We start from the raw sequence: 26,356 nt of genomic DNA on the forward strand, positions 1-26,356 counted from the left end.
CTTTGAGCTGTAAAATGTTGCAAAAAAAACGACATCCATATATAAATTGTTCGCTCAATTTATTGTTCTACATGTCTTTGATAAAAAAAAATATGTTTGGGCAAAAAAAAATGGTTTGGGTAAAAGTTTTTTTTTTTTTTTTTTTTTTTTAATTCTTTATTTATAAGTTTCAAGAGTATTACAAAGCTTGCAACATGTTACATCACATATCACAAAAAGGCATAGCCGAAACCCGTCCAGCATACTAATACAGGTAACACATAGGTATCCTGACAATATAGTCTGAATATACATTGCATACGGTAACCATGATAGCGACCAAACAAAATAATAAAGGACATGGCGGACAAATAAAGACTACACTCCAAAAGTAGCTAGTCTTGAAGTACTCCTATCAAGACATGAAAACAGTAATCAGACTGACAAAAAGGAAAAGACACACCACATACGGGAAGGGGGGGGGGAGGGAAACACATCCATCGAAGGAAGACTGCATAGACCAAACAAGCTTAAAGGACAGCTCAGGTAAGTAACGACTTATACTCTGCTGAATCTTGGAAGGTGAACCAAGGGGTCCAGGACGTAACAAAGGTCTTATTGTTGCACCTCAAGGATGCCGTTAGTTCCTCCATTCTCCGGATCTCCTCCACTTTTTCCAGTGGAAGGTGGAACAGGGGATTTCCACTTCATCGGGACGCAAGACCTAGCCGCAATGACTATATGTCGCAAACAGGAGCGTCGGAGTAAGCTCATGGGCAAATCCGAATGGAGCAGTAAGAAAAAAACAGGCGAATTCGGAATATTGAAAGGGAAAATGGAAGATAAAGCCCTATGAATTGAGTCCCAGAAGGGCCTGATTTTGTCACATTGCCAGAAAATATGTAGAAGTGAACCCTGAGACGATTCACAACGCCAGCACAGAGGGGACGCTGTCGGAAACATCCTTTGGAGACGTGTCGGAACATAGTACCACCGTGACAGGATTTTGTAACTAGCCTCTTGATACTTACTGGCAATGGAAGACTTATGAGCTAATTGGAAGATTCTAAGCCATTGGTCAGAGGAGATATCCAGCTGCAGATCCTGAGTCCACTTGTTTACGTAAGAAGGGCAGAAATCATTGTCAGGCAGTACCAGTGTCTTGTATACCTCAGCGAGAGAGTGGCGATAGACACCTGAACCTATGCATATTTTTTCAAAGGGAGTGAGGGCTCTATCAAAATCCGGAGAAGAGGGAATAGAGGAAAGGAAAAGGGCCGAAAGAACATTGCTCGGACTGCTCTAGCAGTTCGGCGTGAGTAAGCCATCGTCCCGTTTTCCTAAAGAAAGGCGCCCGACACCTCCCACTCCGTCTCCACTGCACAAAAGGGCCTCCCGAAATACTTGCCGGAAAGTCCGGGTGTCCCAAAATTGGGAACAATGGGGATGCTGTAGGCGATATCGCAGGAATGCTTCGGTATTTACCAAATTGGAGTAGAGTAGGGCCTATTATAGGGTGTGAGGAAAGTTCAGTCGGGGTCTTCCTGTCCACCCACGGTAGTAAAGCCAACGGGGTACGGGAAGAGAGTTGCTCAATAGAGATCCATTGTTTAAAAGGGACGTGGCGGCACCAGTCTAACACACGCTGAAACATGGAGGCAGCATAATATTTCCTTAAGTCCGGTATCCCCAAACCCCCCCTTTCCTTCGGGACATGCAGCAAGGATCTAGACATCCTTGGACGCCTTCCCGCCCAAATAAATTTGAAGAGGTCACGGTGAGCAGAATTGAAAAAACTAGCTGGTAACTGGATAGGAAGGATTTGGAATAAGTATAACAGGCGTGGGAGGATATTCATTTTGAATATAGCGCACCTACCAAACCAGGTATACAGGCCTTTGGACCATCTCTTTAGGTCCACCCTAATCCGACTCAGTAGGGGAATATAATTCCTAGAGAACACTTCCTTCAGATCCTTGGGGATCATCGTGCCCAGGTACTTGATGGCATCTTTCGTCCACCTGAAAGGTAAGGAGCCCGCCAGATCCGCCTCAAGGGAATTTGGAATGGAAACAATAAGGGCCTCGGATTTTTGTAAGTTAATTTTCAAATTAGACAAGTTATGGAACTTCTGAAATTCCGTTATAAGGTTGGGGAGGGTGATCCTGGGGTTTGTAATCATAAACAACAAATCATCAGCGTAAGCTGCTATCTTAAACTCCTGATTCCCCACCACCAGACCCGAAATGTCAGGGTTTTTCCTTATCGATCTCAGAAGGGGCTCTAAAGTCAGGATGAAAATTAAGGGTGATAAAGGGCAACCTTGACGGGTGCCATTCCTAATTTCAAAGGGAGGCGAGAGCACTCCATTCACTTTCGTGGACGCTGAGGGGAAGGAGTAGAGAGAGCTTATCCATGATAACAGAGGACCTTCGATACCCACATGGCTAAGTACTGCAAATAACCAAGGCCAACCCACCCTGTCAAACGCCTTTTCGGCGTCAGTAGATAAAAGACACAGGGGGGAGCGTTGTAGCTTGGCACAATGAATCAAGTTCAGCACTTTCGTGGTATTGTCTCTCGCCTCCCTTGAAGGGACAAATCCAACTTGATCAGTATGTATGAGATCAGATAGGAAGGGGGATAAACGTGTGGCCAAAATTTTTGCAAACAACTTAATGTCCACGTTAAGCAGAGATATGGGACGGTAACTAGCACAGGCGGTCGGGTCCTTACCTTCCTTGTGGATCACAGTAATGTGAGCGTGTAACATATCCCTAGGGAGGGGAGTACTAGAGCTCACATAGTTCAGGGCGTTAGCAAGAGGTGTTTGAAGAAGGGAGAGATATCTCTTATAGTATGAGGCCGGAAGCCCGTCAGGACCCGGCGCCTTACTAGGTTGCATTGACTTTAGGGCTACACCTATCTCCTCAGTAGTAATTTGGCCATTCAGACCCTCAAGGGCCTCACTCGGTAGTTTAGGTAAACCCGAAGCTGACAGGTATGTACTCATGACTGAGTCCAATGACAAACCAGCTTGGGTAGACTGCGGTAAATTATAAAGGTCTCGATAGAAGTGGGCAAAAGCCTCCGTTATAGAATCGGGGTTACTCAGAGCGTGACCTCTAGGAGGAGTGATACGGGGAATGTAATTCCTAGCTCTCTGTTCCCTCAATGATCTGGCCAGTAGCCTGCCACATTTATTACCATACTCGAAGAAATGCCTTCTACCCTTGGATAAAAGAAAATTTGTACGGGTGTCTAACTTATCCTTGAGTTGGTTTGGGTAAAAGTTATAGCGATTACAAACTATGGTACAAAAATGTGAATTTCCGCTTTTTGAAGCAGCTCTGACTTTCTGAGCACCTGTCATGTTTCCTGAGGTTCTACAATGCCCAGACAGTAGAAAACTCCCACAAATGACCCCATTTCGGAAAGTAGACACCCTAAGGTATTCGCTGATGGGCATAGTGAGTTCATAGAACTTTTTATTTTTTGTCACAAGTTAGCGGAAAATTATGATTTTTTTTTTTGATTTTTTTTTTCTTACAAAGTATCACATTCCACTAACTTGTGAAAAAAAATAAAAACTTCCATGAACTCACTATGCCCATCACAAAATACCTTGGGGTGTCTTCTTCCCAAAATGGGGTCACTTGTGGCGTAGTTATACTACCCTGGCATTCTAGAGGCCCAGATGTGTGAGAAGAAGTTTGCAATCAAAATCTGTAAAAAATAACCGGTGAAAACCGAAAGGTGCTCTTTGGAATGTGTGCCCCTTTGCCCACCTAGGCTGCAAAAAAGTGTCACACATCTGGTATCGCCGTACTCAGGAGAAGTTGGGGAATGTGTTTTGGGGTGTGATTTTACATATACCCATGCTGGGTGAGAGAAATATCTTGGCAAAAGACAACTTTTCCCATTTTTTTATACAAAGTTGGCATTCACCCAGCATGGGTATATGTAAAATGACACCCCAAAACACATTCCCCAACTTCTCCTGAGTACGGCGATACCACATGTGTGACACTTTTTTGCAGCCTAGATGCGCAAAGGTGCCCAAATTCCTTTTAGGAGGACATTTTTAGACATTTGGAACCCAGACTTCTTCTCACGCTTTAAGGCCCCTAAAAAGCCAGGGCAGTATAAATACCCCACATGTGACCCCACTTTGGAAAGAAGGCACCCCAAGGTATTTAATGAGGGGCCTGGCGAGTTCATAGAATTTTTTTATTTTTTTTGGCATAAGTTAGCGGAAATTTTTTTTTTTTGTGTTTTTTCTCACAAAGTCTCACTTTCCGCTAACTTGGGACAAAAATTTAAATCTTTCATGGACTCAATATGCCCCTCAGCGAATACCTTGGGGTGTCTTCTTTCCAAAATGGGGTCATTTGTGGGGTGTTTGTACTGCCCTGGCATTTGAGGGTCTCCACAATCATTACATGTATGGGCAGCATTAGGAGTTTCTGCTATTCTCCTTATATTGAGCATACAGGTAATGAGATTTTTTTTTTCCGTTCAGCCTCTGGGCTGAAAGAAAAAAATGAACGGCACAGATTTCTTCATTCGCATCGATCAATGTGGATGAAAAAATCTCTGCCAAAAAAAATAAAAAGGAGGGGAAAGGCGTCTGCCAGGACATAGGAGCTCCGCCCAACATCCATACCCACTTAGATTTCTCCATTCACATTAATCGATGTGGATGAATAAATCATTGCCAGGATTTATTTTATTTTTTTTTATATACAAAATGTTTGCCTTTGCAAACGTATCTTTAACTGCAGAGTAGAAATCTCGTCTTGCAGCGCCGCATACACCGACTTGCGTGTAATCTGACAGCAGCGCAATGTTTCTGTCAGAATGCACATCAGTGCTGCAGCTGGTCGATCGGTTGGTCCACCTGGAAGGTAAAAAAAATAAAAAATAAAAATAAAAAACCAGGCCGCAACGCAATAATTTTATTAACGTTGGAACAGAACATATAAACTTTAACTTTTTGAACTAAACATTAACCTTTTTGCTTACTGGTGTTTTTTTTTGTTTTTTTTACCTTTATAGAACAAACCTCTCCTTCTCCATGGGTCAATGTGCAAAGCGCAAATCGCCTAAAGATGTGGCGAAGTGCGTTATGCACTTTGTCCCAGGTGAAAGGAGAGGTTTGCAGCAGATGTATGTGAATGGGCCCTAACAGCCCTGTGTGCCTGTCCTGTTGAGATGTGATCCCTATGCTAGGTGTACCTGTGTGTGGTACTTCCGGAAACACTCCCCTAAGCATAGGGCAGGGTGGTCAGGACAGTCAGGACAGAAATAGCGGGTGTCACGCCTTATTCCACTCCTGCTACAGACACAACATCTTTTTCGGGGTGACGGTTGGGTTACCGGCAACGACATTGGGGAAATGTCGCTCGTGTAGACGGCTAACTACACTGGTGGATGGGGCCACGGAACCTCCTGGGTACAGGAGGTTCTCGATGATCTCTTCCTGAAATTTGAGGAAGGATCCAGTTCTCCCAGCCTTACTGTAGAGAACAAAACTATTATACAGAGCCAATTGAATCAAATATACAGACACCTTCTTATACCAGCGTCTGGTTCTGCGGGAAACTAAATACGGAGACAACATCTGGTCATTGAAGTCCACCCCTCCCATGTGAAGGTTATAGTAGTGGACTGAGAGGGGCTTTTCAATGACACGGGCTGCTCGTTCAATTTGTATTGTCGTGTCTGCGTGAATGGAGGAGAGCATGTAAACGTCACGCTTGTCTCTCCATTTCACCACGAGCAGTTCTTCGTTACACAATGCAGCCCTCTGCCCCCTTGAAAGACGGGTGGTAACGAGCCGTTGGGGGAAGCCCGCGCGACTAGTTCGCACGGTGCCACAGGCGCCAATCTGTTCTAGAAACAAATGCCTAAAGAGGGCCACACTTGTGTAGAAATTGTCCACATAAAGATGGTACCCCTTGCCGAATAAGGGTGACACCAAGTCCCAGACTGTCTTCCCACTGCTCCCCAGGTAGTCAGGGCAACCGACCGGCTCCAGGGTCTGATCTTTTCCCTCATAGACACAAAATTTGTGGGTATAGCCTGTGGCCCTTTCACAGAGCTTATACAATTTGACCCCATACCGGGCGCGCTTGCTTGGGATGTATTGTTTGAAGCCAAGGCGCCCGGTAAAATGTATTAGGGACTCGTCTATGCAGATGTTTTGCTCTGGGGTATACAAATCTGCAAATTTCTGGTTGAAGTGGTCTATGAGGGGCCAAATTTTGTGGAGCCGGTCAAAAGCTGGGTGGCCTCTGGGACGGGAGGTGGTGTTGTCGCTAAAGTGCAGGAAATGCAGGATGGTCTCAAATAGTGTCCTGGACATAGCAGCAGAGAACATGGGCATGTGATGAATTGGTTTCGTGGACCAATATGACCACAATTCATGCTTTTTAGTTAGACCCATGTTGAGGAGAAGGCCCAGAAAAGTTTTAATTTCGGAAACTTGGACTGGTTTCCACCGGAAAGGCTGGGCATAAAAGCTTCCCGGGTTGGCGGTTATAAATTGTGTGGCATACCGATTTGTTTCGGCCACGACTAAGTCCAAGAGCTCCGCAGTCAAGAACAGCTCAAAATATCCCAGTGCCGAACCGATCTGAGCTGTCTCAACCCGAACTCCAGACTGGGCGGTGAAAGGGGGAACTACAGGTGCGGCTGAAGTTGGGGACTGCCAATCAGGGTTTGCCAGCACCTCAGGGATTCTAGGGGCTCTATGGGCCCGTCTTTGCGGTGGCTGTGACGGGGTCACTACTGCTCGTGCCACCGTACCAGCTTCAACTGCCCTTCTGGTGCTCGCCACTTCACCAGGTTGTACGGCAGTGCTGGTACTAGGTCCAGGAAGGGCTGCGCTGCTGGTGTATGCCTCACCACGTAATCCGACAGCACCAGCCCCACTCTGCTGCTCTTGAAGTGGATCCTGCGCAACCTGTGGTCTAGCGACACGGGGCCGGGTACGCCTGGTGCTATCAGGGACCTCAGCCTCCTCGTCCGAACTTTGGGTCAGAGAGCCACTGCTTTCTACAGGTTCGTATTCTGACCCGCTGGATTCATCAGATGAGGGTTCCCATTCCTCATCCGACTGGGTCAGAAGCCTGTAGGCCTTTTCAGAAGAATACCCCCTGTTTGACATTTGGGCAACTAAATTTAGGGATATTCCCTGAGACTACCTAAGAAAAAAAAGCAAGCCTGTCTTACAAATGGGAGGCTAGCGAAGTACCGGAGGCCGCTGCGGTTGATAAAAAAAATATCAAAACTGATTTTTTTATCGCCGCAGCGCGTGTAAAGTAAATGTGCAGTGATCAAAAAAAATTATACCAGTGAAAAATCAGTGAAAATTATACCAGTGAAAAAAAAAAGTGACAGTTTACACTGATCACTTTTTTCCTTTCACTAGTGATTGACAGGGGCGATCAAAGGGGTGATCAAACGGTTAATTGGGGTGCAAGGGGGTGATCTGGGGCTAGTGTGTAGTGTTTGGTGTACTCACTGTGAAGCCTGCTCCTCTGCTGGATCCAACCGACGAAAAGGACCAGCAGAGGAGCAGGGCAGCCATATAACAGATCATATTTACTAATATGATCTGCTATATGGCTTCTGATTGGATTTTTAAAAAATCAGCAGCCTGCCAGCCGCGATCATTGGCTGGCAGGTTGCTGACGAAATACTGCTTTAACTTTTGCCAGCCCGCGATGCGCATGCGCGGGCCGGCTGTGACCAAAATCTCGCGTCTCGCGAGATGACGCACGGATGCGTCCAGGAGGAGTAAATCAACCACCTTCCGGACGCATCCGTGCGTTAGGCGGTCCGGAGGTTAAAGACTTCTATGCCCAACTTTACAATCTGGGTGGCAGTATGGTGGAAGGGGGGAGCGAGAGGGTCAAAAATATGGATAATTTCCTAGACTCACTACACCTCCCATCTATAAATGCTGGAGAACGGGATATACTTCTTCAACCTATCTCAGAGAAGGAACTTAAGGAAATCATTGGATCTATGCCATCAGGTTAAAGTGCTGGACCTAATGGTTTTCCAATAGGTTACTATAAAAGATTCTTGCCTGTGCTCCTTCCTAATCTGTCTAAATGGTGTGGCGCACTACTAGCAGGGGGTTCTTTACATGCCCAATCTCTTGAAGCTATTATAACTATTTTGCCAAAGGAAGGTAAGGACTTGGAACAATGTGGAAGCTATAGACCGATATCCTTACTGAACGTCGATATAAAAGTTTGGGCAAAAGCTCTAGCTTCCAGATTGAGCCAACTCCTACCCCGGTTAATCAACCCTGAACAAGCTGGTTTTGTTCCAGGGCGGGAAGGTAATCATAATTCATGCAGAATCCTGTCAGCTATGGCATATGTAAAAAGTGGACTCAGCTGCTAGTATTCCTTAGTGTTGACGCTGAAAAAGCGTTTGACCGGGTTGATTGGGAATTCATGCAAAAAGCCTGTCGTTTTGGCATACCTGTAGCATTTATTAAGGCAATCATGTCATTATATTCCTCACCGGGTGCTAGAGTGAGGGTGAACTGCACTCTCTCCGCGGTATTTTCCATAACTAATGGAACCCGTCAGGGGTGCCCAGTGTTGCCCTCACTCCAAGCAATCCGGGAACACCCTAATATACAAGGGCTAAAGTTACCAGACCCTTTGCCGCAACAACATTCGGCCGCTTTTGCGGACGATTTACTGATCTTTATCACCAATCCCCTGGAAGCGTTTCCACATTTATTGGAAGTATTTGAAAAATTTGGCGCACTCCCTAATTTTAAGGTGAATTGCACTATGTCCGAAGCCATGAATGTTTCAGCACACTCCTCGGTGATTACTAAATTACAGGGACTTACTCCTTTTAAGTGGCAGTCATCCTCCCTTACTTACTTGGGAATTAAAATCCCAAGGGACCTTGTAAATACTTACAACATCAACTTCCCTCCTATGGTAGATAAATTCAGAGCCAGCTTGCGTCCCTAGCAGTCTCATATATCTCTTGGATGGGCCGAAAAAAATCTTCTCAAGATCTTTATTATGCCACAACTATTATATGTTTTACAAATGCTACCATTTTTTATCCCCAAAAGCTTTTTCCAGCAGATCAAAACTGCCTTTTCAAAATTCCTTTGGAATAAGAGGAGAGCAAGACTACCCTCTACTAGGTTGGCTATGAGGAGGGAGCACGGAGGCTTTGGGCTTCCGGACCCATACATGTACTACAAAGCAATACTTATGAAGTGGTGGCTCCAGCTTAATTCTAAGAGTAGGCAAGTCTTTGGAGTCGAAATGGAGCTTCTCTCTATGACTCCTCCCCAACTAGCAGGGCTTTGGGGACTGAAGAAGAATATCCCTTCCTTAACTAACCCATTACTTCAAGGTATAGTGGTGATGATGCGTTCAGTAGCAGAAGATAGGGACATCCTGGGCTCACCTTCGCCATTAATGCCGGCTTCCCTAATCCCTTTCCTGTTGAGGCCCCTGACTTTTAATGTTACTCAAGTTTGGAACAAATTTATGGATCAGACATGGGCTGCTTTCAATGCTAATATTATATGCAAAGATGGGGTCCCCAAACCTCCAGATATTAACACTGTACCATTCCAATTTTCTTGAAAAAGCAGAACTACTGGCAACTTGTAAGACCCTTTCCTCCAATAAACAGTCAATGTGAGAACTTACATGGTTTGAAAAAACTACTAGCTAAGACGGAATTGCCCAAAAAACTTATCTCTATCCTCTACAATTCACTTAAAACAGGGCAAAATAAAAGTATGCCCGCCTACATCGCTAATTGGTCGAAAGAGTTAGGTAAAACGTTCACAGAAAGAAATATAATAAGAGCACACTTATGTTCACATGGGTTTTCGCAGTGTGTTAGAATACAGGAGCATTCCTATAAGGTCCTAACACATTGGTACAAAATTGGTACAAAGCACAGAATGCACTGCTGCACAATACAAATGCACTATAATATACTTTCTATGTTAGAAAGTATAATATAAGTATATTACACCCCTCAGTGAGTCACACCTATCGATAGCACACCTATACCAGTCCTTAGCTAGCGTTTGGTGTCCATCACAGCCTGTCCCTGCTTTGCACAGCAACCTCTCCCTACACTGGCAAAAGATTGAAGGCAAAATGGTGGCCAGATCAGGTTTATTTATAAGGTAGGGGGTATGTCGATGTGCTGAAACGTCTCAATCGGCTGTCCTGTACCATCTAATGGATGTGTGGGTCAAAATTCTTCACAATGTAAAAGAATATGGCACCAGCAGACATCGCCACAAACAAGCAAAGTTCACCACCAAATAACCGCTGGGCGAACCACAAGGCCATCTCTTCTGGAGACATGGTGCCTAGATCTCACGGCCACATGAGCTCTGTAGGGGCTGAAATGGAGGAGGAGGACATTGGAGCGCAAGCAATGTGTAGCGAAATGGGTGGTTTTGCTACACAGATGACAGGAGAGGGGAGCAGGATCAGCCAGAGGGACTACAGGGTGATGAGGTAGAGGAGGTAGAGGAGGCAGTTGGCCGCCGCCTATCTGCGTCATTGTCCATCCTTTCACAGATCTGACCGGGGGTCCCTCTGTGCTCTCGTTCCACTGCCATGGCTGCTGGTGAGGGGTGGGGTGGCAGGAGCAGTACCAGATCCATCAGCAGCAGCCTGAGTCTAGAGCAGTGTTTCCCAACCAGTGTGCCTCCAGCTGTTGCAAAACTACAACTCCCAGCATGCCTGGACAGCCTTTAGCTGTGCGGGCATGCTGGGAGTTGTAGTTTTGCAACAGCTGGAGGCACACTGGTTGGGAAACGCTGGTCTAGAGTCACTGATGAGAAGCTTTCTTTACCTGCATAGTGAAGAAACTACTCACCAGCAGCTAGATCTGGAGCACACTCTTTCATTGGGCCACTCTGCGGCCTCATGATGCTTCCACCACCTCCACACTCTGTCATTGTGCCACTCTGTGGTCTCCTCATGCTGCTGCCACCTCCACACTCTGTCAATGAACCACTCTGCGGTCTCCTCATGCTGCCTCTACCTCCAGACTCTGTCCTTGGGCCACTTTGCGGTCCCCTCAGGCTGTCGCCAAATCCAGACTGTCATTCTGCCACTCTGGTCTCCTCATGCTGCTTCCACCTCCACACTCTGTCATTGTGCTGCTCTGTAGTCTCCTCATGCTGTTTCCACCTTCCCCACTTCATGACTGGGCCACTATTTTGCCTTTTAGCCTGGATGACATAATCATTTATTTTACCCTTCTTCTGATCTGTCAGAAGGAAGGCAAAATCTGACACTTAACAGATCATGTCTGTGTAGCAGCTGTAAGGCCTGTATTGTCCCATCAGAATTGTGATTTGGTAGCCAAAAGCAGGAGTGGGTACAAAACACAGAAGACATGCAACTATTCCGTTCACGTGTCATTTCTGTTATGGATCCACTCCTGTTTTTTTGGGGCATTAGCAATACTGATAGATTACTGACCAAATGCTGACCGATGAAAGGCGGATGCTCCACAGACAGGATCCATTTTTTTGGGGTTATTGTTCTGACAGATCAGAGGAAGGGCTAAATAATCAGTGACGTCAAAACAAACTTACTGATGACACCCTCTCCCCTCTGTCGGGGGGCTCTACTTGTATAAGCCTTTAATAGAACAGGGTCTGTATACCTATATGTGGAATCAGCTGATGATGGTGTAAAAGGAGTGCGCTTCTTCTTAGCGCTAACATTGATATGTCAGTCTGAGTTCAAACTTGAGTTATGTGGTCAGTTTTGACCCAGTGACTGCCCAAATAAGTGAAGTGTGCAGTGATTCTAAGTGCAACGCCTGTCATCTGTATGTCATACAGACTCACAGTATTATTTAACAACTAAAGCAGTGTTCAACACCACTATAAAGGCTAGCGAATAAAATTTTTGAAAAATTCATTTGTCTCTATTTATGATATCTGTTTACGTGTTCCATTGTATGTCGTGTGGGCTGGTTGTGGATACATGTGGGTGTGTATCTAGGGCCATGTGTCAGTGTGGTGTGTCAGTGCATATTCGCCTGTCTCGTCCGTACTGGCCATACTTTGGGTGTGAACGGGTCCATTGTGTTTGTATCTCCTTTCTGTTTCAGCAAGGCAGGGGTTAATTATCCTTTGTGCTCTGTGTGTAACTGCTCTGACTGTTTATGGGATCACACAAACTCTGCCTGTCCTAATCGCTCGGTGCTCCGGACTTGATTCCTATTGGTCAGCCATCATGTGAACAGAGACTACTGCAAGAGGTAGCGGCCATATTGGGGGGTGGGCATAGATAACATCCTTAGATGTAGTCCAAGACAAATTGATGCTATAGCATAATGTTCTAATCCATTCAGAAATACATATATAATGTTGTCTATAATATGCAACTTACCCAACCTGTTCCTTCAAACATCTTCAAGTCCAATGGATCTCCCTGTAACTTTCCATCCAAAGTGATGAGTGAGTGACAACTTGTCATTGCTTGTAGTATTGGGCACCAATACATATTATTAGAGGAAGCAAAAAACATAATATCCTGAAAACTAAAAATATGTTAGTGAGCGTGACATTATTTCACTACATTAATTATAATCTTATATCAAAACCTCAATTACCAATTTTCCACAATACAACTTAGTAGGTGGCTAAAATAATAACTTTTTGTCTGTGTCACAATAAAAAGATGAGCTAAGATCAGCAGACTCTAAGAGTAGAATGAGGTATAGATAGATAAGGGAGTCAACTAGGGCTCCATTAAGAATTTAAGGCCACAAACAGTAATGTTATGCCACTAAATATTTGATCATTGAAGGCTTTGGACACTAGTTGAGCCTGTTTCGCTCCTGGGAAGCATATTGCAGACTTTAGTTGCTTTACTGACTGAACTTACCAGCTTTTCTCACAAGGAAGAACAGCATACAAATCCAAGATGTCTTCTGTCAATGTACCAGTCTATGTAGAGATACAAACAGTCATAACACCGACACATTTTAGCAAGCCAAAATACCCAAAACTCAAGTGGTTCTACTGAACAAGCATCAGATCACAAAATGATTTCTATGGTGACTGTGGCCCAATTTAGTACACATAGGCCCCTTTCATACAATCGAGTATTCCGCACAGGTGCAATGCGTGATGCAAACACATTGCGCCCTCAAGGAATCCGGACCCAAACATTTCAATGGGTCTGTGTACATGAGTGTTGGTTTTCACTCATCACTTGTGTGTTGGGTGAAAATTGCAGCATGTTCTATATATTCTGCGAATATTCCGCAACGCTGGCCCCATAGAAGTGAATGGGGCTGCGTGAAAATCGCTTTGCACCCGCGCGATAAAATCTGAACAACTTAACGTGATTGCGAACAAAACAGAATGACTTTGCGAAATAACGCATTTTTCACTGAAAGCATTCGCAACGCATCCGGACCAAATCTGCACACACTCATCTGCAAGGGGCCATAGGGGGAGATTTATCAAAGACTGGCATTCCTGCACTTCCTGAGGATGCACCTAAGACCTCTTTCACACGCATTTGCGGATCCGCAATACATGGGCGCCGCTCCGTGTGCATTCCGCATCACGGATGTGGACCCTATGGCAGCACTACGGAGTTCTTCCGTGGGGTTTCGTCGCGTACTTCCATTCCGCAAAAAGATAGAACATGTCCTATCTTTTTGCGGAACAGGCGGATCGCGGACCAATTAGAGTGAATGGGTCCGCGATCCACTGCGGCTTCCCCACGTTTAGTGCTCATGCATTGCGGCCCGCAATTTGTGGGCAGCAGCACGGCCATGGGGTGCACACAAGAGGCCTCATGCATAATGAGGTGCATGACAAATTAAGTGCATCTTCTGTCAGTCCGTGCATCAGAATGAAATCAATGGCAGCTCAGGGCTGCTGTAGATTTCTGTCTTCATTTGATCCAGAAAATTGGAGCAAAGAAAATCAATATGTCTAGCCCGTTGATGGAAGATCTGGCATGGAAAAGTCTGTGCCTACAGAGAATATGCAAGAAAACACAGAAATAAATGAAAACCACAAAAGGTTTTCAGTAACGTGTTGTTCTCCATGCATGCCTTACTTTTCTGCATTTAAACTCATTTTATGTATTATGCCAGTGTTTCCCAACCAGCGTGCCTCCAGCTGTTGCAAAACTACAACTCCCAGCATGCCCGGACAGCCTTTGGCACTGTATTATGCCATGACTAAGGGCTCCTCTGCCCGAAACCGGTCTGTATGATGTTTTTAATCTGTTTATGTCCTGAGCTGAAATAAAGACATTTATGCCTATCCTGCGAGTACTGAGCAGACTACACTTCCCTTTAATTGTTCTGCTGCTGCTTGACCTTGGGTAATGCTCTTGTTCTGTTGTTCCTAGTTTTTAGTCCAACTAATATACAGGTCCTTCTCAAAAAATTAGCATATTGTGATAAAGTTCATTATTTTCTGTAATGTACTGATAAACATTAGACTTTCATATATTTTAGATTCATTACACACCAACTGAAGTAGTTCAAGCCTTTTATTGTTTTAATATTGATGATTTTAGCATACAGCTCACGAAAACCCAAAATTCCTATCTAAAAAAATTAGCATATCATGAAAAGATTCTCTAAACGAGCTATTAACCTAATCATCTGAATCAACTAATTAACTCTAAACACCTGCAAAAGATTCCTGAGGCTTTTAAAAACTCCCAGCCTGGTTCATTATTCAAAACCGCAATCATGGGTAAGACTGCCGACCTGACTGCTGTCCAGAAGGCCATCATTGACACCCTCAAGCAAGAGGGTAAGACACAGAAAGAAATTTCTGAACGAATAGGCTGTTCCCAGAGTGCTGTATCAAGGCACCTCAGTGGGAAGTCTGTGGGAAGGAAAAAGTGTGGCAGAAAACGCTGCACAACGAGAAGAGGTGACCGGACCCTGAGGAAGGTTGTGGAGAAGGACCGATTCCAGACCTTGGGGGACCTGCGGAAGCAGTGGACTGAGTCTGGAGTAGAAACATCCAGAGCCACCGTGTACAGGCGTGTGCAGGAAATGGGCTACAGGTGCCGCATTCCCCAGGTCAAGCCACTTTTGAACCAGAAACAGCGGCATAGCGCCTAACCTGGGCTACAGAGAAGCAGCACTGGACTGTTGCATGTCATTCGGAAATCAAGGTGCCAGAGTCTGGAGGAAGACTGGGGAGAGGGAAATGCCAAAATGCCTGAAGTCCAGTGTCAAGTACCCACAGTCAGTGATGGTCTGGGGTGCCATGTCAGCTGCTGGTGTTGGTCCACTGTGTTTTATCAAGGGCAGGGTCAATGCAGCTAGCTATCAGGAGATTTTGGAGCACTTCATTCTTCCATCTGCTGAAAAGCTTTATGGAGATGAAGATTTCATTTTTCAGCACGACCTGGCACCTGCTCACAGTGCCAAAACCACTGGTAATGGTTTACTGACCATGGTATTACTGTGCTCAATTGGCCCGCCAACTCTCCTGACCTGAACCCCATAGAGAATCTGTGGGATATTGGGAAGAGAAAGTTGAGAGACGCAAGACCCAACACTCTGGATGAGCTTAAGGCCGCTATCGAAGCATCCTGGGCCTCCATAGCACCTCAGCAGTGCCACAGGCTGATTGCCTCCATGCCACGCCGCATTGAAGCAGTCATTTCTGCAAAAGGATTCCCGACCAAGTATTGAGTGCATAACTGAACATAATTATTTGAAGGTTGACTTTTTTTGTATTAAAAACACTTTTCTTTTATTGGTCGGATGAAATATGCTAATTTTTTGAGATAGGAAATTTGGGTTTTCATGAGCTGTATGCCAAAATCATCAATATTAAAACAATAAAAGGCTTGAACTACTTCAGTTGGTGTGTAATGAATCTAAAATATATGAAAGTCTAATGTTTATCAGTACATTACAGAAAATAATGAACTTTACCACAATATGCTAATTTTTTTAGAAGGACCTGTACATGCAAAATGATTACTGTGACCGGGGTGCTTTATTTTATCTTTATCAACATAAAAAAAATTAAGAATCATCTGAATTATCCTTGTCCATGCTGCCAGTTTATCCAAGTCTGCAATATTTTACAATCAAACTGTTTTAGGGTACTTTCACACTAGCGTTTTTCTTTTCTGGCACTGAGTTCCGTCCTAGGGGCTCTATACCGGAAAAGAACTGATCAGGTATATCTCTATGCATTCTGAATGGAGAGCATTCTGTTCAGGATGCATCAGGATGTCTTCAGTTCAGTCTTTTTGCCTTTTCAGGACGGAGATAATACCGCAGCATGCTATGGTTTTATCTCCGGCGAAAAAAACTGAAGACTTGCCTGAATGCATTTATTCCCATAGGATTGTATTAGTGCCAGATCCGGCATTCAAAATACCTGAATGCCGTCCTTCTGGTCTGCGCATGCGCAGACCAAAGAAAAGTGGAAAGAATAATTGCCGGATCCGTTTTGCCAGATGACATCGGAAAGACGGATTCGGCATTTCAATGCATTTTTTTGACTGATCAGGCATTTTTAAGGCGAGGCGAGATTTATGCGCGGGTGCAATGCATGAGGTGAACGCATTGCACCCGCACTGAATCCGGTCCCATTCATTTCTTTGGGGCTGTTCATATGAGCGGTGATTTTCACGCATCACTTGTGCGTTGCGTAAAAATCGCAGCATGTTCTATTTAGTGCAGTTTTCACACAACGCAGGCCCCATAGAAGTGAATGGGGCTGAGTGAAAATCGCAAGCATCCGCAAGCAAGTGCGGATGCGGTGCAATTTTCACGCACGGTTGCTAAGAGACGATCGGGATGGGGATGGACCATGTGATGAGTGCAGTGACGTCATCAAAGGTCCTATTCCTCAAAGAAGAAGACAGAAGAGATGCCGGCTGCGCGAACAAGTGGACTAAGGTGAGTTAAATTATTATTTATTTATTTTTTAACCCCTCTAGCGCTTTTGTACTATGCAATCTGTATTCAGAATTCAGGGTACCACATTCAGTTTTTTATCACGTGCGTGCAAAACACATTGCACCCGCGCAATAAAAACTGAACAACGGAACGCAATCGCAGTCAAAACTGACTACAATTGGGTACCTACTCGCGCGGGTTTGCCGCAATACACCCGGGGCGCATCCTGAACAAATCTGTCACGCCCATGTGAACCCAGCCTAAGGCCTCATGCACACGACAGTATTTTTTCACGGTCCGCAAAAATGGGGGCCGTAGGTCCGTGATCCTTGACCGTTTTTCCTTCCGTGGGTCTTCCTTGATTTTTGGAGGATCCACGGACATAAAAAAAAGTCGTTTTGGAGTCCGCCTGACCGTGCAGAGCCAAACGGATCCGTCCTGAATTACAATGCAAGTCAATGGGGACGGATCCGTTTGATGTTGACACAATATGGTGCAATTGCAAACAGATCCGTCCCCCATTGACTTTCAATGTAAAGTCAGGAGTCCCTTTTATACCATCGGATCGGAGTTTTCTCCAATCCGATGGTATATTTTAACTTGAAGCGTCCCCATCACCATGGGAACGCCTCTATGTTAGAATATACTGTCGGATATGAGTTAGATCGTGAAACTCAGATCCGACAGTATATTCTAACACAGAGGCATTCCCATGGTGATGGGGATGCTTCAGGTTAGAATATACTAAAAGAACTGTGTACATGACTGCCCCCTTCTGCCCGCCCCCCTGTTTTTAACTCATTGGTGGCCAGTGCGGCTGGCCCCCCCTCCCCCCCTGTAGTTAACTCATTGGTGGCCAGTGGGCCTTCCCTCCCTCCCCTGTAGTTAACTCGTTGGTGACCAGCCCCCCCTCCCTCCCCTGTAGTTAACTCATTGGTGACCAGCCCCCTCCCTCCCCTGTAGTTAACTCGTTGGTGACCAGTTCCCCTCCCTCCCCTGTAGTTAACTCGTTGGTGGCCAGTGGGCCCTCCCCCTCCCTCCCCCACCTAATTAAAATCTCCCCCCCTATCATTGGTGGCAGTGGAGAGTACCGATCGGAGTCCCAGTTTAATCGCTGGGGCTCAGATCGGTAACCATGGCAACCAGGACGCTACTGCAGTCCTGGTTGCCATGGTTATTTAGCAATTTGTAGACGCATTATACTTACCTGCGAGCTGCGATGTCTGTGACCGGCTGGGAGCTCCTCCTACTGGTAAGTGAGAGGTCTGTGCGGTGCATTGCTTAATGACCTGTCACCAGTAGGAGGAGCTCCCGGCCGGACACAGACATCGCAGCTCACAGGTAAGTATAATGCTTCTACAAATTGCTAAGTAACCATGGCAACCGGGACTGCAGTAGCGTCCAGGTTGCTATGGTTACCAATCGGAGCCCCAGCGATTAAACTAGGACTCCGATCGGTACGCTCCACTGCCACCAATGATAGGGGGCGAGATTTTAATTAGGAGGGGTAGGGAGGGCACACTGGCCACCAACGAGTTAACTACAGGGGACGGAGGGGGGCTGGTCACCAACAAGTTAACTACAGGGGAGGGAGGGGGGGGGGCTGGTCACCAACGAGTTAACTACAGGGGAGGGGGGGGCTGGTCACCAATGAGTTAACTACACGGGAGGGAGGGGGGGCCCACTGGCCACCAATGAGTTAAGTACAGGGGGGGGGGGCGGCCGCACTGGCCACCAATGAGTTAAAAACAGGCAGCAGGGGGCAGTCATGTACACAGTTCTTTTAGTATATTCTAACCTGAAGCGTCCCCATCACCATGGGAATGCGTCTGTGTTACAATATACTGTCGGATCTGAGTTTTCACTTCGTGAAAACTCAGTTCGGAAAAAGCTTTTATGCAGACGGATCTGCGGATCCGTCTGTGTAAAAGTATCCTACGGCCACGGACCACAGAAGCGGATGCCAATCTTGTGTGCATCCGTGTTCTTTCACGGACCCATTGTCTTGAATGGGTCCGTGAACCGTTGTCCGTCAAAAAAATAGGACAGGTCATATTTTTTTGACGGACAGGATACACGGATCACGGTCTCGGCTGCAAAACGGTGCATTTTCCGATTTTTCCACGGACCCTTTGAGAGTCAATGGGTATGCAAAAAAAAACTGAAAACGGCACAACGGCCATGGATGCACACAACGGTCGTGTGCATGAGGCCTAAGACTGATCAGGATCCTGCTTGCCGGATCACTCTGCCGCAAGTATGAAAGTAGCCTTGAGCATCCTACATGGTTCTGTGTCATTAGTAAACACAGACCCTCTCATTCCCTTCAACAAAGTCATTATTAAAGAGATTAAAGAGAACTAGGCCTAATGGCTCATGCACACCAACGTATTTTATTTCCACTTCCGTTCCGTTTTTTTGCGGACCGTATGAGGAACCATTCACTTCAATGGAGCAATTTTCTTCCATTTCACGGCTCCGCAAAACAAATTAAACACGTCCTATACTTTTGAAAATCAGGACGTGGCCCCATCGAAGTCTATGTGTCCACAAAAATACAGAATGCAATCCGCGTTTATGCGGACAGCATACGGCGGTCTGAATGAGCCCTTAAAATGACTCTTTGTTTTCTGCCCCAATTCTTCACTCATGTGCATACATTGCGCCCTAGTGTCTGCATCTGTAACCTCAGTCCAAGGTCATTTAGTGGTACAATATCAAAGGCATTTACAAAATCGCAATCATGTCAGCTGCATTAGTAAAAATACTATATGGTCAATATTACCCTCACTATTTTTTCTTCAATATCTCCTGTTTTGTAATGTTATAGATGTGCTCAGTTTTGCACAGAAGAATTATAGTAGCAACATTAAAAAGCCTATAATATTATCTGTCTACAGTAATAAATAAACTACAAATTGCAGAACTTACCTTATCAAAACATACAAGATTCAGCTGCCCAGCTAAGTTGATCCTTTGAGGACTGATACAGAAGATTCCCAGTTTTTTCAGCCTTGTTTGACCATATAGAAGACAAAGTGTAAGAGATGCTGGAAGTGCTGCGTTCACTGCCACTGTCAGCATTAGAAATGACATTAATACAATGTCATGGACACTGGCCTATGAAAACAAATAAAAGGGAAAGTAAGCAAATCTATAGATGACTTTAAAGAGCGTCTGTCAGACATATTAACCCTATTAAAATTCCATTCACACAACTTTATGTATTATAGTTCTGCAAAAAGGAGATCCACAAAACAAGGATGATGTTTGTGTTGCATTCATTTTTTATATTTTTTTGCAAAACCATTGACTTCAATGAGTTTGGGGTCTGCATTTGTGGCCAATAATAGGACATATTCTATTATTTGTGGAACAGACATAAAGATGTGAAAATCGCATGGAAGACATTTGGCAAAAAATACAAATTTGGATGAAACACGAAAGTCACAAGGACTTCAACCACATTTTGTGGATCCATGTTTTGCGGAATGCAAAAGACATACGGTCGTGAGAATGTCACTAAACCAGACAAAATGCCCGGTAGACTTTATCCTGATATATGTTTCTCTGTTGTTCTACATCCGCGACCTCTTTATTAGTGTTGAGTGGGAATATTTGTAATACAAATTTTTATTGTGAATATCGGAACTTCGATAATTTGTGAATATTTAGAATATAGTGCTTTATATTCATATTGACAAATATTCTTTATTTTTATTTTTTTAACACAGTACACATCAGGTGATCGTCCCTCCCTTCTTCTAGCTTGTGGGCCAATGAGAAGGCTTTGTCACAGCTTAGCAAAATCCCTAGTAACCAATAGAAAAGTGGCCTACCCTTCACTAAATAAATTAAGACACTCCCCAGCAGCCATTTTGTGGAGTTTTATGTGTGAGAGAGAGAGAGAGGAGCTTGAATACTGTGCTGTGCTTTTTCAAATTACCGGTACATTCCAAATTGCATATATATAATCCTGATGGTTAGTGTAAGATAGTAATAGGGAATTGTGTAGCTGAATAGCTGATAGGGTCCAGTGCAGGGTGTAGTGTAGGTTATAGAGATAGTTAGCTGAAATATATAATCCAGATAGTTAGTGTTAGGCCTCATGCACATGACAATATTCTTTCACGGTCCGCAAAACGGGATTCCGTTGTTCCGTGATCCGTGTCCGTTTTTGTTTCCGTGTGTCTTCCTTGATTTTTGGAGGATCACCAGACATGAAGGAAATAGAAAAAAAATCTAAGTCAGGTTTGCCTTGCAAATGATAGAGAAAAATACGGACACGGATCACAGACGCGGATGATAATCTTGTGTGCCTCCGTGTTTTTTCACAGACCCATTGACTTGAATGGGTCCGCAAACCGTTGTCCGTGAAAAAAATAGGACAGGTCATATTTTTTTTCACTGACTGGAAACACGTATCACGGACGCGGGTGACAAACGGTGCAAAATAATAATAAATAATAATTACTGTTCCTGAGGAGAAAAAAAATATAACATTTTATTAGTATTGTGCGTAAATTAGTTATTTGGTGCATTAATTCCTTCCTGACCGAATAATTTTCTATTTTTACATTCTACTTCCCAGTGCCATCACCTTTTTATTTTTCTGCTCACATAGCCATATGAGGGCTTGTTTTTTGTCGGACAAGTTGTACATTCTAGTGGCAAAATTTAATATTGCATATGATATAGTGGGAAGCTGGAATAAAATTCCAAATGGGATATAATTTAAATTAAAAAAACATGTGATTCTGACAGTTTTATGGATATAATTTTTATAGCATTCCCTTTGTTCTTCAGGTCAGCACGATTACAGTGGTTCCACATTTTATCCATTTCTTCTTTGTGTTTTAATAAAAAAAAAAATATATAATGAAAATTTTGAAAACAAAAACCTTTTTCTTTGCATCACCAGATTCTGACCCCCAAAACTTGTCTATGAAGGTGCATGAGGGTTCATTTTTTGTGGGAGAATCAGTTCGATCCCATACAGCTGGTACAGTTAATTCATTAGTGTACCCTGAAAACACGCTCCCTGGTCCGAATGTATTCTCTGTGGACACCTGTATAAAGTGTTTGCAGACTGCTTCAGTGGCTGACGCTGTTGTCTGGTCTCTGGTGGGTACAACCACTGCATACTTTGTGAAGTGATTTGTCATGACTAGACAGTACAAGTGTCCCGAGGTAGAGTATCCAATCTGCACATAATCAATCATCAGAAGCTCCAGGGGTGCTGAGATCCTGATGGTCTGGACAGGAGCCCGCTGTTCAGTACTCTTACTCAGCCAGCAGGGTCAACACTTAAGACATGCCTCAGCCACCATGTTGTCCAGATCTGGACAGTATACCAGCAGTTGGAGCCACTTGAACATTTTTTCGCTCCCAAAATGGGCTCCCCTTTCATGGGCTTCTCTAGCAGCTTCCGGTCCCAATGACAAGGTAATGATAATCTGTTGTCGGTACTGCAGCTCCATCTGTAAGTACATGGCCGGCACAGGAGTCCCTGGGTAACGGTCAACTTATCCCACTGCCTCAACAACTTTTGGCCCTCTGGGGTCAGTCGGGGTTCCTCTTCCAGCCGTGGCCAGATCTTAGCCAAAACCCATTCCTTCACTTTCCACAAGTCCGAGCAACTATTTTGGATTCTATCCCAATTGGCCAATGTGTTTCCCAGCACCAGGGACATCCTGGACACTTGAATGTGCCACGTCCTGGAACAAGGGTTATCGACCAAGGTCAGGAGCTTTAGTGTCCACGAGCTCCTCGTCAGTACTCTGAGCCAACAACCCTACAGGGAGAGTGCGTCGGCTTTGCTGTTCTCCCTACCTGACTGAAACTTGATGCGGTACTGGTACTTAGAAAGGCGAGCCAACCACCTCTGCTCAAGTGCACCGAGTTTGGAATTCTCCAGATGTGCTAACGGCTTGTTGAGACATCACAGTCACCTCTGCACCTGTCAGGTACTCTGCAAACCTTTCAGTCATGGCAGACACTAGCGCCAGTAGTTCCAATTTAAAGGAGCAGTATAACATAGCCCCCAGACCATGTAGACTTCCATCAGTGTACAACAGGAATGGGGTGTCGAACTGTGCATAAGCTAGAATCGGGGCACTGATCAGCGCCTCCTTCACTGCTTCAAAGGCCTCTTGCTGTGTGGATCCCCACTTGATGGGGCGATTCTTTGCCCCCCCCCCAGTGCCCCTTAATAATTCATTTAACGGGCCCACCAAATGAGCAAATTTGGGTATCAACCTCCGGTAGCAGCTGGCCAGTCCCACGAATGCCCGCACCTCTCTCAGTGTACGCAGTTGAGGCCACTTCTGGATGGCCTCCACCTTACTGGGGACCGGCTTTATCCCCTCCTGGGTGACCACATGTCCCAAATACTTGATCTGTTACCGAAACAATTGTCACTTCCTGGGCTTGATCTTGAGCTATCGGTCTTGTAGCCGCCCAAGGACCTGTCGCAGCTTCTGGAGGTGTTCTTCAAAGGAGGCCCCAAACACTACTATGTCGTCCAGGTAGATCAATTCTTACTCGAAGTTGAGATCCCCAGACGGTGTTCCATCAGCTGCTAGAATGTTCTAGGGACATTGGAAATGCCGAATGGCATCCGAATGAACTCGTAGAAACCCATAGGCAGAATGAAAGTCATCTTCGCTTTGTCCTTCTTGGCCACTGGTACCTGCCAATATCCACTGTCCAGGTCAAGAGTCGAGAAGAACTTTGCGTGGCTCAGGGCTGACAACTACTCCTATATCCACGGAAGTGGAAAAGCATCCCTGGCGGTCTGACCATTCAGCGTCCGATAATCCACGCAGAACAGGAGACTCCCGTCTTTCTTCGGCAACAAGACTACTGGAGCAGCCCAAAGACTTTAACTATCTTGGATTACCCGGTTTTCCAACATTCTGCCTATCATATCCTTCACCTCCTAGTACATTTTAGGTGGGATTTGCTGGTAATGTTCCCTGATCGGTGTCGCATCGCTGGTAGGGATTTCGTGTTCAATGGCGGAAGCACACCTGAAGTCCTCATCATGTCGTGAGAATGCCTCTTGAAATTCCCAAAGGGTGTCTTCCAGCAACTTCTGTTGTCCAGGAGTCAGGGTCTTGCCCCATCCGGGCCATGATCAATTGACCATTCCACTCCACTGTCAGGGTCTCCCTTTAATGAACCTCTACAGCATAGGTCCAGGCTGATCTCCTATCAGGCTGTAGCGTGAAACTCCGTTGTCGAAAGACATCCCCTTCGGACACAGACTTTGGCAAGGTGTTTCCAGGAATGGTCAGCTCACAGTCCTCAACATTGCGGCAGCGTACAGGCACAAACCCATCCTTCACAATGGCGTGGGCCCGGGCTACCAGTAGGCGAGTCTGTGTTTCCTCTTGATAAGCAGGCTCGATCAGGACCTCCAGTCCATTTAGTCGTTGTCCAGCCCCCACCGGCAGCATCAATATTCGTTCTTGTCGAGGTGGGATCTTCACCGGGGTCCTCCGCGGCACCTCCGACCGGACATGTTACTCTTTTGCAGACTACAGCTCCTCACCATCTGTTGTAAAACCTTCTGCGTTGGCCGGTGTGTGGTGGCCCGTTGTTACTTCAGCCCTTCTTTGGCATAGAGTTGATGGTCTAGGTCCCTCAGTACATTCATACCTAGGGTCACGTCCATTCCTTTCCGGGATGGATGGTCCACCAGCACGACCCCCTTCTTGCCAACATCTTGTCCAAACAGTCTGACTCGCATCCAGACTATCCCTTGGACATCCATCTCTCTGTTATCGGCAGCCATTAGCCTGATGACACTCCTATCTTTGGGCTCCATCATATGCCGGAAGTGCCTTTCGAAGAACTCTAGGCGCATAAGGGTGCACTCTGACCCTGTATCAACTAGGCAGCGTACCTTCTGGCCTTCCAACTCAACTTCCACAATGGGGCTGCTGGCATACAGTTCATGTTCCTCACACATAGGGCCCAGCTTCTGGTGTACCACCGCAGTACACCCAGCTACTGCGGTGGATTGGAAGTTTAACGTCGGCTGGGACTTCATCTGTTCCTGGCACTCTCTGACTATATGGCCATACTGTCGACAAGCCCAACAGAGGGGTCCTCTTTTTACGTGCCCAACTGAGTTATCCTGGGTGGAGTGGCATGGGGCACTGGGGTCATTTCCGGAGGCCAGGGCGATCCTGCCTTCATCTGGGACACTTCTAGCTGGAGTTCTTTCAATTCTGCTACTCACTACTCTTGCCATCACAGGCATGTGCTCTTTCTCTCTCTCCACGGTGGCTAGGTAGATGCTGTCGAATTTCATGTCGGACGCCGTTCAGGTCATCTCTTGTGGCTTGTCCTGTAAGAACATGGAGAGCCCCACTATAAACTGATCTCTTAGTAGATGGTCCACCTCCCAGAAGGCTCCCATGGCCTCTGGGTCCCGTATTTCATTGAGAGTCTCATGTAGAGCATTGGAGTACTGCATCAGGAGCTCACCCTCTTCTTGTGGTCGGTTGAAGTAGTGGCTCCGCAGCTGCACTACTTTAGCACGCCCCCCCCCCCCCTCCCAGTGCTCACTCCAGCAGGGAGAATATTTACTCTAGAGCTCTTGGATTCTGGCTTTACCATGACTGTCTATCGTCACCCTCTAGAGCTCCCAATGCAACCTCTGCCTGTAGCTCAGAGGTCAGGTTACACATTGTAACGGCGCTTCACACCCTTTCAATCCAATCCTGTAACATCATGTTTTGGTCGTATTACTTCCTGGATGAAGTGGTCATTGCTGGAGGCTGTGTCTGCTGTTTGTTCTGTCCTTTACTTTATTGTGTTTCCTTGCTGGCTTGATTCTAGGTGACCCTGACTCTATCCGTATTAAGTGCAGGGAGCCGGTCGTGTCCCCTCACTATTATAAGGTTTTCAGGTGTCACACAGACTTAGGTACGTGGGCATGCAATCGTCTACCAAAGACCTTTGCATGGGCATAGCAGTCAGGGAGAGCTCTTGGGGTTTTATAGGGCTCACCTATATGCTCCTTAGTTTGGGATCAAGTCAGTCACTCGTTTATTTATAAGTTCCAACTTTTTTGCTAACTTCATCCATGACAACAGCTTTGTACAAATAAACAGTAACTTTTCTAAAACAGTAATATAAACACAACAATATGAAGGTACAACAAATACACTCTACCCCGGGTCCACAGTCACTGTCCCTGTCCAGTTGGATAGACCTATCACGGTGGCACGCACAGCAGAGTCTGCAAGTCAATACTGTGCCACAATAGACAGGACAAGCCTAGCCGATGGTGCACACAGCAGAGGCTGCAAGTCAATACTGTGCCGCAATACAACTCTGTAAAGCTTGCCAACATGCAAGTGCTATCTAACTAAATTACTAATTGCAAGTCTAGACTTATTCTCTGATG

At 45.6% G+C, this 26,356-nt stretch overlaps 1 protein-coding gene across 1 annotated transcript in view; it reads right to left on the reverse strand.

Moving 5' to 3' along the window:
- The window catches only part of LOC122936382 (probable cation-transporting ATPase 13A5), a 214,237-nt gene that overhangs the window by 46,045 nt on the left and 141,836 nt on the right, over nucleotides 1–26,356 (reverse strand). The window contains exons 12-14 of the mRNA XM_044292566.1: nucleotides 19,867–20,055; nucleotides 12,915–12,976; nucleotides 12,417–12,567 (exon numbers count right to left, since the gene is read on the reverse strand). Of these exons, the coding sequence (XP_044148501.1) occupies nucleotides 12,417–12,567; nucleotides 12,915–12,976; nucleotides 19,867–20,055 (402 nt within the window). The remainder of the gene's footprint in view (nucleotides 1–12,416; nucleotides 12,568–12,914; nucleotides 12,977–19,866; nucleotides 20,056–26,356) is intronic.

Source organism: Bufo gargarizans, chromosome 4 (genome assembly GCF_014858855.1).
Source record: "Bufo gargarizans isolate SCDJY-AF-19 chromosome 4, ASM1485885v1, whole genome shotgun sequence".
Taxonomy (NCBI): Eukaryota; Metazoa; Chordata; class Amphibia; order Anura; family Bufonidae; genus Bufo; species Bufo gargarizans.